Below are 13496 nucleotides of genomic sequence, written 5' to 3' on the forward strand. Positions count from 1 at the left end.
ATGGTGTGCAATTAGTACTACAGTCCCAGGGCACCTGCAAAAGATGGGAACGGTGAGCCACTCCTCAGTGAACTGTCTTTAGAAAACCTTAGAAAGAGTCACCATCAATTGGGGTCAACTTGACAATACATAAATATTATTAACCACATAATATGCACTAATATGCATTTTATCTTCACAACAACCTTATTAGGTAGTTCAGATGGGGGGGGTGATTTTTATAGATGGCACCAAGACTCCCATTACCCCTACAACACTGACTCTCTGTAAAACAGATTGACAGAAGGGCCATGAGGATTTTTCCAGGCAGTGAATTCCCTTTGACTGTGTCTCCATTCAGCTAGTCAATGCATTGCATTCCTTAATGTCCTACTAACTTGGGTTGCCTTGAATTCACTTGAGGTCTCTGCTTGAAAGGGCATCTGAAGGAAGCGAGGACAATGGAGTTGTTCACCACATAGGAAATACTGTAATCTTATGCATAACCAAGAGACAGACACATTCAGGCCACCAAGGGTCCAACAAGATGTGACATTTATCACTCTCCACCTGCTATTGCATAGCTTGATTGTTTAAAAAATGAATTCCTGGTGTGGAGAAACCTGGACTGAACTATGGGGCTTGGAAATGTTTCATTTTTAGATTGCCCTGACTGTGATGGCTGGGTGATTCTGGGAACTAGAATCCAAAGAAGTCCTCCAAAGTCTGTCCTCATCCTTCTTGCGTGGCTTATTTGTAAGAAAGATCCCATGGGTGCCAATGGGGGAGCCCCAGTTCAGCAGGGGGGAGATGGGACTCATAACAGAAGTGTGATAAAATCTCCCCCACTTCAAAGATCTAGTCTCTCCCGGACACTCTTGACCAATCTTGAGTATTCATTCATTTCTTTCTTTCTTTTTCAAATCAGCAAAACAAAAGCAAACCAAGTGCTCCAGTGTTATATTTAGTGTGGCCCTAATTTCGATATTACTGGAAATGCAATTCTGGAGATGAGTCACAGAGACGGAAGGGAACTGACACGCCATGTGGTTCATTCCAGTGAAGTGAGAGAGGATGGCCTTTCCTTCAAGCAGGCCTCCAGCTCAGGCACCTAAGCCTGCTTTGGTGCTTATCAGCAAGGAGACTCAGGAGCCACCAACTACTCCTAGAGGACCACATGATGCTCACCCACCCAGTAACCTATGAACCGTCACTAAAAAGAGTGGCCCAGAGAGACGGAGTGAAACACAGGCTGGAGAAGTCCTAAAACCTCTTCGATGAGGACAGTTTCATGCCAAGATTGCACAGCCACCTCCCAAGAAAGTTGCAGATGGCAGGATATCCTGTCATAGGCCAACAGGATGAACTCCATCATCCTTGTGACACCATGAATCAAGAAAGAACTCAATGTCATCAGAGTACACCCAACAACCGAAGCTTGGCTCATCCATTAGCTGGTGTAATCCAGATCACTATATTGGCACAATGAGACTACTATGAGATAGAGACTACTATCACAAGATGCTCACAAGACTAATAAGCCAGATGGCTGACGGCTCATTTGCTTCTGGGTCCTTTGTCCCCACCACCACCACCACCACCTTACTGAGAAAGCTGAAATGTGTCTTAGCTTGTACCATGCATGTAGTGGGCCTTCAGGAAAGGCAGAAGCAGGGGTCAGAGGGAACTAGGAAATCTATGTTTTTTGTTTCTGCGCTTTGTACAGTTCTGCCATTTGGCAGGATGTGCAGAAATGGAGATCTCTGAGAGATGATGAATTAATATGAAACTGTACTTCATTTACACATATGAAAGTGAATCGTTTATAATACAGATGAATTTTCACAGCACTTAAAAGTACTCCAACAACTTAGTATGTGGACAACAGAAAAGGACATTTAATTTTTAATTCCATAAAAACGCGATACAATAGTATTGGGAATTAGCTGAGGAGGGGAATCCTTGATACCCTGCTTTAAGAAGATGGCCCATGGTTGAACTCAGTGAGACTTCATTATCTAAGCAGACATGCAGAGGATTGTTCCTGTTGTTACAGAAGAGCTAATCTCTACAAGTTCTGAATTGATAAATGTTCCACCAGAATAAATGAAAAAACAGGGGAGAAGTGTGTTTATTGCAGAGAGGCTAGCATTTTTAAAACTAAGCTTCTCGTGTTAAGTGTCTCCTGCAAATGCCTAGCTGCAGAGATCTCAGGAACCACTGCCTTCATCTCTCTCTTACAGTGTTTGCCATAGCAGTTGCTTCAGGCCTATAAAAATAGCTTTGGTGTATACTGAAGAAACAAACTTTCCCCTCACCTTTGTTCTTTAGAGCAATTTGACTGGTGAGCAGGAGACAGGACTGTCTTTGTCATGGCCCCCAACAGCTGAAACTCTTGCTTCAATTTATGTCCATCAAGCGGTATTGTCACAGGCAGTCAAGTGAGTCCCGAAAGTCACCAGTTAACCTTGGGCAGCTTTGCCCACACTTGATTTATGCTGTTTATTGTGTACTGTTGGGGGACGCCTTCCCTTAAAAGGAAGCTTATCCGACTTTAAAATAAATGAACAGCAGAGATGATAAAAGCTAAAATCCTGTTGCTGAGTGCAGTAAGCTGCTCTGGAGTAGACCCACTGAATCAGTGGGGATTTGGCAGGTTAATTTCTTCATAAGCTGCATTGATTGAAACGGACCTACTCTAGTTGCAACTAAGCTAAAGTATGTCACAACCAGAGAAGGTCCATAGAAATCAATACAGTGGTGCCTCGCAAGACAAATTTAATTCGTACCACGGTTAATTCATCCGGCGAAACACGTTTTCCCATAGGAATGCACTGAAATCTAATTAATGCGTTCCTATGGGCAAAAAAGTCAGAACAAAGTAAAATTTGGTTTACAAAGGGTTTATTAAGTGCTCTTTAAAGCCATACATATTGTGCAGATGATTTAAAAAATTTCAGTCAAAAATCTTTAACTTTGTAAACATCATAGAAAAACATTAAAAATCAGCAAACATGAGGCAGGAACAAAAAACAGAAAACATTCTTCTTGCGAAGCATGGCCATAGGAACATTTGTCTTGCGAGTTTTTGTCCTGCGAGGCATTTGTCTTGCAAGGCACCACTGTAATACTTACAGAGGATTTCACATATCAAATCCCCGCAGAGTCAGTGGACTTAGTTTAGTATCACTTACTATGCTAAACTTGGACCCATCCACGAAAGCTCACATTAAAATATAATGGTTTTTAAGGTGACACATGGTTTTTTTGTCTTGTCTTGTTTTGTCTCTTTGGATTTTGCCTGATATGCTTGCACAGACTACCTCTTCTAAAACCACGTTAAGCAACAGGATTCTGGCAATTATGAAACTTAACAGTACAGTACCCTGGTGTCAGGGATGGAAGTAAAGGGAGGAGGAAGGTTGTTCACCTCGTGAAACTGTTACTGAGCAAAGAGCCACGCACTGGATCAGCAGATATTTGTGAACCCCTGTGTGACATCACAGGGATGACATCTGCTTTTCCCCCAAAATGCTCCAGCAAGATTGTCATAGGCATGTACCTCCTCCCCCTTCTATAGTGGTGTATCTCGCTCGGATCGGTCCTGCAGGCAGCCGCGATTACAGAAGTTTTGCAAACCCTGGGGTGACAAGTTTCCAATGCATTTGGGATTTTTGTTTGCTTTTGGTGTTTTGCTATGCAACAATATCCATACTTTTTTTTAAAAAAAAGAAAGTGTGCACGTACATATACACACGCACACAGCTAGAACAATGTTCAGCCAGCCTTATCAGGACTCCTGCATGCCAGACGGACAGGAAGAGATGGAATTAGTGATAGCAAAGTCTGAGAAAAACAGCACTGAAGGAAAAGGGAGGGCCACAGGCTCGTTTTTTTTATTTTCTCCCATTTCCTCATTTAACCCTTCAGTGCATGTGGAGAAGTAATTAATCCTGAAGGAGTACTTTTTTTAAAAAAAGAAGAAATAAGTCTTTGTACCTAAACTGTGCCACTTCATATTTAAGCAACTTTATTTCAATATTTTCGAATAGAGTTGGGCACAAATTCCTGGTTCACTGGTTTGGTGTGGCTTTTTTAGACAAATAGCTGATTGGCATTTCTGTGCCTTGCTCCCTCCAGTGGGCACCCACACAGAGGCAGCACCCAAAAGAGGTGGAGCAAGGCACTCCTGCCTAGTGGGTGCCCACTGGGGAGGGCAGAGTACCGAACCAAGGATCAGCTGTTCAGCTAGGAAATGAATCACGCTGAACTGCCAAAACACCAAACCAGCGGTTCATGCCCTTTTCTATTTTCCAACTGTTTTCAATGGTTTTAATTTAGTGATTGACTGTTAAACGCTCAAGTGATAAGCTGCACCTGCTTCCACGGAATTTACTCCCATGTCAATAAAACACAGCCTCAGAGACCGGCAGATTCAACAACACAACTTTTGATGGTTGAACTTTAAGTGGATAATCTGTTTTATCATGCATTTTCATAGTGGCTCTGTTTGCCGTAGTGGCTAAGAAACTATGGCTTTAAAAAAAGGCATAGCAATTGACTGGACTGATCTGCATGAGCAAGTTTTATTGCAGAAACCCATTTTTCCCCTTCTTCCTTCTTTGTTAGTTTTTACTATGTTATGTTTGTATATTGTGTTTAGATTAGGCATCCTTCAGTCTCGAGAGACTATGGTAACGTGATCTGTATGGAGGACTTGGAACAGCATCTAGTGTGGCTGAGAAGGCCAATTCGAGAGTGACAATCCCTTCCACACTGAAGACAAACACAATCTGTCCCCTGTCCAGCAACCTGATTTTGCTGCTTCCGGGACTGCCTCTTTGCCTCGGCCTGCTGTACAAGTGTCTCTTCAAATTGGGAGAGGCCGTGATGTAACGCCTGCCTCCAGGCTGAACACTCAGATGTCAGGGTTTCCCATATGTTGAGGTCCATTCCTAAGGCCTTCAGATCCCACTTGCAGATATCCTTGTATCACAGCTGTGGTCTCCCTCTGGGGTAATTTCCCTGCACTAATTCTCCATACAGGAGATCTTTTGGAATCTGACCATCAGCTATTCTCACGACATGCCCAAGCCAACGTAGACATTGCTGTTTCAGTAATGTATATCTGCTAAAAATTCCAGCTCGTTCTAGGACTACTCTATTTGGAACTTTGTCCTGCCAGGTGATACCAAAAATCCGTCGGAGGCAACGCATATGGAAGGTGTTCAGCTTCCTCTCCTGCCATGCACAAAGGGTCCAGGACTCACTGCAGTACAGGAGTGTGCTCAGGACATAGGCTCTATAGAACTGGATCTTGGTATATGCCATCAGCTTCTTATTAAGCCATACGCTTGTGAGTCTAGAAAACGTGGTAGCTGCTTTGTCAATCTGTTTATTCAGCTCGACATCTAGGGAGAGAGTGTCAGAGATTGTTGAGCCAAGGTACACAAAGTCATGAACAACCTCCACTTCTTGCATGGAGATGGTAATAGAGGAAGTTGAGACATGACTTCTTCCCAGTTTATGGCAGGGATCCACTAACATGCTGCCTTCTCTATTTTTCCACAGAACAGAAAATACATATATAGCTTTCACAACCAAGACCAACCAGCCCATGGTCAAAACTAATAGATATTCACAGCATCCTTATAACATGTTACCTGCAGCTATAACAAGCCCCATGAATGTACCATCCAACATCACAAAAACTCCTCAAGATATCCTTTCAGTTTGTCATTTGTTTGGAAGTCTTAAACTTCTTCTTTCTCTGCCTGATATAAATCCAGACTGCCCACATTAAAGTTGTTATCGGTTCCCCAGTGTGGCTTGAGGATCAGTTTAGGAGTATGGACTGGATCCTGATTTGGCCCAGCATAATTTCTGCCCCAACCTGTTTGATTTCTGCTCCAAATCTGAATCAATCCGTAAATTTAGATTTACTGCTACTGAACAGAATCAAAATGACCTTAAAGTTTTTGTTTTTTGCACTGTTGCATATGAAACATGGAAACATGATAGGCCTTAAATCTGCTGATGACTAGCTTCAATGGACTGTGTACTAGACAGCTTTAAACTTCACTTTTTGTTTCAGCAACCACAACATCTTTTTTTTTTAAAGTCAAAATAATTCATGCCTCATCTGATTTAGCCTCTGATCCAAATATTTTTTTTTAAAAAAATTGGTTCACTTCATTCTGCTCGAAATAAGTCCATATCAGGCCAACCAGTTTCGTTATTCTGGTTTTGTCAAAAGCCCATGCACTGCTCTAGCTTAAACTTCTAAACATACAAACCTAATGGGGAGTGAGTCCCACTGAATTCAAAGGAAATTAGCCTTTCAGTCAACACAATGAAGATTATACAGTACATGCAGCATCACATTTCCAAATAGGATATGGGATGCTGCACAGAGCTAGCTTAAGAGATTTGGTTCTCATTTTATTTCATGTTTTAATTTGATTGTGATTGTATTTTAGTCCATGTTTATGTTGCAATACCGTATGCCACATAGATTAGTGGCCTGGCCACTAGATGGGTGAGGTAAAAATTTAAATATATAAATAAGACATTTTACTGCTTGAGGCAAAAGTTATAGGCACATAATAAAACTAAATGAGGAATAGGAGGATGCCAGGAAAATAACCTCCATGGCATCTGAGCACACACACACACACACACACACAGAGAGAGAGAGAGAGAGAGAGAGAGAGAGAGAGGTGCTTACTGCGTTTGCTCTTGTCTTTGTTTAAGAGCAGTAGCAGCTCCTGCTCTTGCTTCCCAGGGACGGAGTCTTGGGTCGGCCGCTCCATCGGCACCTGGAGAGGAAAGGAGAGGAAAAAGATATTGAAGGAACATACCAAGGAGGAGCCCATCACTTTTTCCATCAGAGATGTGAGGAAATCTCACAAAATTACAAGTTCTTACAAAGAATAGGTTGTCTTAACTTGCTGAGCCCGTCAATAAAAAAATCTCTGGCCCTCAATGGATTCCTTGCTTTCATCCCAAGAATGAGGAACCTGTTGTTGCTGCTGCTGCTGCTTGTTGGGGTTTTTCCAATTTGTGCATAATGCCTGAGTGCAAACTAGACATTATAAACTGGCTGATCAATCAAAAATATACAAAGAATCCTTCACCTATCACAAGGAAGAAAATGTGGCCATGCTAAGAGTGGGCAGATGCCCAGTTGATGGGATCTATTTTGTGATTTCTTTTTCTGTCAAAACATGACGTTCACCCAGAGCTTGGAAGCATTACTTTTTATGGACTACAACTCCATGAATATTTCATCCAGCATGGGTGCGATGGGTAGAAGACTCAGAGAGGGGTTGTTCAAAATGTAACTTTTCCAAGCTACACCTCCATTAGCTGGAACTTGGTACAGAATATACAGTATTGAGAATTCAATAAATCTGACTTGAGACATTTATCTGAGCATGAGAATTCCTCATTCTTCCAACCAAAATTGCATATCTAATTAATATTTTCCCCACTACAGCTATTTTCATTTCAGTGCATGATGATGAACAAATGCAGGGCATGATGATGAATGATCTTGTTGCTGCTATTGTTATAAGACCGGGAGTTAGAAACCCTTGCTCATCATGTCACCTGGAGAGCAACCGGCAGATCTAGATCTACCTTCTGCCCACCTCCCTCATGAGCTGTCTGAAGTCTGAATCCAGAAGACACAACACCCACCCCTGGAGACTGCTAAGGAGACAAAAGGATCCCCAGCTGTAAGGATGATCTCTTCCATAAGCAATGAACCCAAACACCCACAGGGTTCAAAGGGGCGCTGAAGCTTCCTAACACCTACCTTCAACCATCCAGGCTCACTTCCAGGAGGTACGCCTAAGATAGCGCCAACTGATAAGAAGCAGGCTTAGAGCAGTCCAGACTATTGATCCTCCTGCTTTTAGCCAGCAGTGGCTTTCCAGGGAGTCAGGCAGTGGGATCACCTGCTCCTGCTATTTCCAAGTGGAGATGCCAGGAAACGAGTCAGGGACCACCTGGTCTGCTCTGCTCCTGGACTCTGAGCTTACTTTTCTTTCATATTTATTCTTCTCAAACTACAGTGGACCCTCTACTTAAGGAATTAATCCGTATTGGAATGGTGGTTGTAAGTCGAAAAGTTTGCAGGTTGAATCTCCATTGACCTACAATGCATTGAAAACTGATTAATCCCACAACTGGCAGTTTTTATTCTATTTTTGTTCCATTTTGGTTTTTTTCTGGTCTGTAAGTCGATTCTCCGGCTGCAAGTCGAATCTAAATTTTGCAGCCAGAGAAGTCTGTAACTCGAAAAGTCTGTAAGTCGAGCCGTCTGTAAGTCGAGGGTCCACTGTACTACCCTTTCTATCCTCCATTTTTGAAAGTCACTCCATCATTGCTCCTCTCTCTTTTAGTTCCTTTTCCCCAGCCTTCTCAAACCTGATACCACTCAGATATCTGAGATGAAAACCAGCATTGGCCCTGGTGGCTGAGGATGGTGGAAGCTGTAGTCCAAAATGGCTGGAAGACGCCAGTCTTAGGAAGCCAGCTCTTGCGGCAATAATACTTTCGAGTCCTTTGCTTCTTTTGCATGGACATCTTGACATTTTCTCCCCCCACCTAGCATTCAATGTTTTTTTCCCCAGTACTGTTTACCAACATTCCATTGCCGACACTTTCCCCATTAGCGGTTAATGACAGGACATTTTGGGGATCTCTCTATCATAGGGTCACCATAAGCCAGAGGCAACATGACAGAACATAACAACAACTGCTTGCCAACATTCTGTTGATGACACTTTTGCCATCAGTAGTAGAGAATGGGAACATCTTGCATCCTCAACCCAAATGAGGAAGTTGGGGAAAGCTCCCAGACAACAAGCCAATAACAGGCAACAAAAGGATCCCATTAGATGTAAGATTGTATAAAACTGTCTTTTTTAGCATCTTAAGTGAGAAAACTGCATTTTCTCTCTCAAGAGAGCAGATGAAACAGACAGCAGGAGTAACAGCTCTGTGGCTTTCTTTGGCGATCTCCTGACTTACGACAGTAGAAAAATAGCTGCTTGGACTCCCTTCGGCGGTGTTGCTTTTCTTTCATCCATAATAGGAGAATCCTGTGGATCCATGAATGAAGTCCACATTGCACCTCCTTTGGATCAGAATTCCCAGTATCCCCCAGTCAGTTTTTCTGGGAGTTGTAGTTCTTTTCAAAAAGTAACATTCTCAGCTGCTTTCCTTTTTGTGCCTGTGAGGATCCACCTTCAAGGGGGAGTGCCTCTAGAATGGGAAGAACCCAGAGCAAGGACTCAAGCACCTGTATTCCTTAGATGTCCTATTCTGCATCTTTCCCAATCCAATATCCTCCAGATGTTTAGACAACAACGCCTACATCCCTGACCATCAACTACACTGCTGCAGGGGTTGATGGAAACTGAAGTCCAGCGTATCTAGGTGGCAGATTATTTCTGCAGCATGCTTTACACTGACTCACAGACAAACCAATTGGCTTTACTAATGGTACTACAAGTAAACAGCTGGTTCCCAGCTTCCAGGGCCCCACATTCATGTTCCACTGCATCCGAAAATACCATAGTAAAAAAGTGAATCAAGAGCCCCTAACCTTGCTAGGAATTATCCATTTATATACAAGAGGTCCAAGTGAGTTTAAAACAAGGCTAGTGCTACTGGAACTCGGTACCCATCATCTCCCTTCCTTGGTTGTGCTGGCTGGAGCTGATGGGAGTTGTAGTCGTACAGCACCAGGCATGCTACACATTCCTCAGCTCTGGTTCAGAACACTTTAATTCATAAATACTGATCCTGCCAGGAGGGAGACTGTGTAAATTCCAGACCAGCATCCTTGCCTATGAAGCCACTGGGTAGAACATGGAAGGAAATCACAACATCAAAGCTTATTGGAGACTGGCTGCTTCTTGGATGGCTGTCTGGAGTTCCTGGTTTGCCCAGCCCGCTCTTGAGAAAGTGCAAGAAGATACTCACCCGCAGGTGCGGGTGGGTGAAGGGCTCCACCTGTTGGTGATGCAGGCTGGCCAAGAAGAGCTGGTTCTGCAGCTGCTGCTGTGTCTGTTTCAGAGCCAGGAAGGCGGTGTCAGGGCCGGGTTTGGTGAGGCGCTGTCCGATCCGCAGGTCCATGGGGATGTTCTGGGGAAGCTGCAAGGAGACGCAGAGCTTCACGGCAGCTGCTGAACAAGAAATACACACAAAGAGATGCCGGTCAGTAGCCATTCAGTCCTCGCCTCTCCCATGAAATCCCAGTCCAGAAGTTAGCAAATTCTTCAAATATTAAAAAAAGAATTAATAACTGTTTGTTAAAAATCTTGGGTAAGAGCATTATGAAAAACAAATTTAGAAGCAAAAAAAAAAAAAGATATAAACCATCCCATTTATTGTCTCCTAGACCAGTGGTCCCCAACCTTGGGCCTCCAGATGTTCTTGGACTACAACTCCCAGAAGCCTTCACCACCATCTCTGCTGGCCAGGATTTCTGGGAGTTGAAGTCCAAGAACATCTGGAGGCCCAAGGTTGAGGACCACTGCCCTAGACAGTCGGCCAGTAAGGGAAAGCCTGCCTGAAGAGAATCTTCACCTGCTTGAGGAAGGACAGCAAAGATGGAGCCAACCTGGCCACCCACGGGAGGGAATTCCAGTGTCTGGGAGCAGCGAGAGAGAAGGCCCTCTCCCATTACCCCACCGAGATGTCTCTACGCTGCACTGAAACACCAGCATCAACACCAACGCACACATACACATACACACACTTAATTTTATTAATTTTGCATAAAGCTATTGCTCTGTAGACTTCCTCTTCATTCAATACCGGATTTGCTTGGTAAGCAATTTCATATTTGTTCAGAGCATTTTTACTCCACCCCTTCCCTGAAAAGGTCTTTAAGACAGCTTATGATCTCAGATAAAATAAATGTAAAGTACACAAATCATGAAAAATGATCTGTCTAAATGAGTCTGATGCCTCGGATGCATTGTAGCAGAGAAGGTATGGAGGGCAAAGACTGAAAAATGGGAGATGCAGACATGCAGGACTACAGGTAGCCCGGGAGAAAGAACAAGTACGAATCCTCCTGAAACACATCAGAATCTCTGACGCTACAAAAACTAGAACCCATTTGAAGATGTTTCCCATACACATTTCCCAGGCATGTTGCAAGTGACGGATAAAAGGTCACATAGTTTTTTTTTTTTTAAAAAAAAACAGTCAATCAGTGTGGTGACCATAAAGACTAGAACCCTTGTTGAAGATTTGTCTCTCCACTCATTCAACCAAGTTTCAATAAGCCATGCTGGAAAAGCATTTCTCCAGCAACATTCAAGATCAGCAGAACAACCATGGCCACACATTTCAGGTGGCCCCAATTCAGAAAAAAAATTAATTGTGCTCCAGTTCCATGGAAATCAACAAGGCTGTCTAATCACAAGAACAATCAACAGGCATCATTCAATTCTACTGCTGATTAGTACAAGTGGGGTAGGGAGAAACAGGGCGTTTGGCTGTATGGAGGATGGAGTGCCTCCTGGGCCCATTTGACTGGATCATTCTCTGTCTGGTACACAGTGTCCTGATGACCACAGCTTTTCTAACAACAGCATCAACACTTTCTAGCCCTTACGGATGATGGAGACAGACAGAAAAGGGCTGTGCACCTGGACTGGCGCAATCTTCAGATTCAGTAATCTGTACAACTCCCACTCTTTCCCAAGTCTTCTACATATAATTTTTCTTTTGCACAACCAAAGATTTCTTGGGGCAAAACCAGGATCACGTTGGCACAGAATCCAAATTGTGGGTGGCAAAGAACTGACACGGGACATACTTGGCCCCAGTTAAACCATGGTTCCTACTATAAACTTCCCAGCTAGCTATCAACTCACACGGTGAGGAAGCCAGCTGAAGATTCCCCGCTGCATAGCAAAACCACTAATCGCATCCTTGCCCTCCAGACACCTACGAACAAGCCCACCAACCCAGCCTGACAGCCATTGGAATTATTCGCTGCTTGTAGCTGTATGATACCATCTGACACTCTTCTCCTTAAAATAAATAAATACATCCTGATTCTTGGGAGAACAGCCAAAGTGAAAACACAACGGCACGAGCACATGCACGCACGCACCCAGATGGCAGCCGAGCCTTATCAAAACAAGAAAGGCAATGAGAACTGTAACACAGGAGACAAAATGGTGAAACTTCTCAGTCCTATGCATGGAGCAAGACCTCCTTGAGGTTTCTGACTTCATTAAACCCTTCCAACTTCCCTTGGTGTGTGGTGTCAATAATATAAATAGGGTCCAAAGAAAGGCACAAAATAATTAACAGTAAGAGATACTTAGGGTAGTATCCTGGTTAAGAATGGTAGACTGAGCTTATGAGATCCAAATTCTAGTCCCAAGACACCAACTGGGTGACTTCACTCATTTGCCTATTTGTATGTAGGGTTATGTGGATAAAGTGGAGAGGAGGGCCACACCACATGTAGAAGAAGACAGACATAAATCTAATTGAAAATATAAATGAACAACAACAACAACAACAACAACAACAACAACAACAACAACAATAATAATAATAATAGGGAGAGAGCATATTGTCATCTCAAAGGAAAAGGATTATCTTCTGTTTGTTCCATTCAGGCCCACAATGTGTACAAAGACAAGGGACCTATGAAACCAGAGCACTCTCCCATACACATACACAAGAAGTCTTCCACTGCATCTCTGTATGAGTTGCTGCTCTGGGCTAGTGAGTTTTTGGTCAACAGCTATGCTCAGAAGAGTGACTCACACAAGCAGAAGGGGCATCGCCAGCCAAGGGACAAAACTGTATCTCTTGTTCTAGGACAATGGTTCCCGACCTTGGGCAACTCAGGTGTTCTTGGACTGCAATCCACAGAAACTGTCACCACCATCTATGCTGGCTGAGGTTTCTGAGAGTTGCAGTCCAAGAACACTTTGGTTAACTAAGGTTGGGGAACACTGCTCTAGGATGAAAGACAGGTTTAGCTTCTCACACAACCCCAGGTGAGGTCTTCAAATTTTGCTTTCTCCCATGTAGGTGAACAACTGCCTTTCATTTCATTGGGGAAGAGGCAGGATGTGCAGAACTGCGTAAGGGTCCTGCATTTGTGCAATAACTGTCTAAAGAACAATATACAGGCACCTTTTCTCTCCCTCTCAATGCATGAGGGATGGACATCTTTGGCAAGTGGTCTAAGAAACGTCCCACCTGGTTTTCCTTCCACCTGATCCTCGGATGGTTTGAGGTAAACCAGATCATATTTTGCTTTCAGAAGCCCCCAAGTTCAACTTCTGGTATCTCAAAGTAGAGTTAGGATAAAATCTTGCATGAAAGCTTGGAGAAAGCTCATACTGTATCATTCCATCTTAAATGGAAGCCATCTTTGGCTTTGTGGTCCCTCATCTGCCTTCTGCTCCTGCAGCCACTGTGCCTCCTTGCGAGTTGTCTATTCCAGGGAAAAACTGACTTCA

The 13496-nt window shown here is 43.4% G+C and overlaps 1 protein-coding gene across 12 annotated transcripts in view; it reads right to left on the bottom strand.

The window, feature by feature from the left end:
• The window catches only part of HDAC7 (histone deacetylase 7), a 225291-nt gene that overhangs the window by 50033 nt on the left and 161762 nt on the right, over positions 1–13496 (bottom strand). For 9 of the 12 annotated variants that reach the window (XM_072991254.2, XM_072991257.2, XM_072991261.2 and 6 more), the window contains 2 exons: positions 9976–10178; positions 6707–6797 (listed from right to left, as the gene is read on the bottom strand). In XM_072991254.2, the coding sequence (XP_072847355.2) occupies positions 6707–6797; positions 9976–10178 (294 nt within the window). Of the gene's footprint in view, positions 1–6706; positions 6798–9975; positions 10179–10581; positions 12518–13496 lie in introns of those variants that run through there. The other 3 variants (XM_072991255.2, XM_072991253.2, XM_072991256.2) reach the window with 2 other exon arrangements.

This window comes from Pogona vitticeps, chromosome 2, assembly GCF_051106095.1.
Source record: "Pogona vitticeps strain Pit_001003342236 chromosome 2, PviZW2.1, whole genome shotgun sequence".
Taxonomy (NCBI): Eukaryota; Metazoa; Chordata; class Lepidosauria; order Squamata; family Agamidae; genus Pogona; species Pogona vitticeps.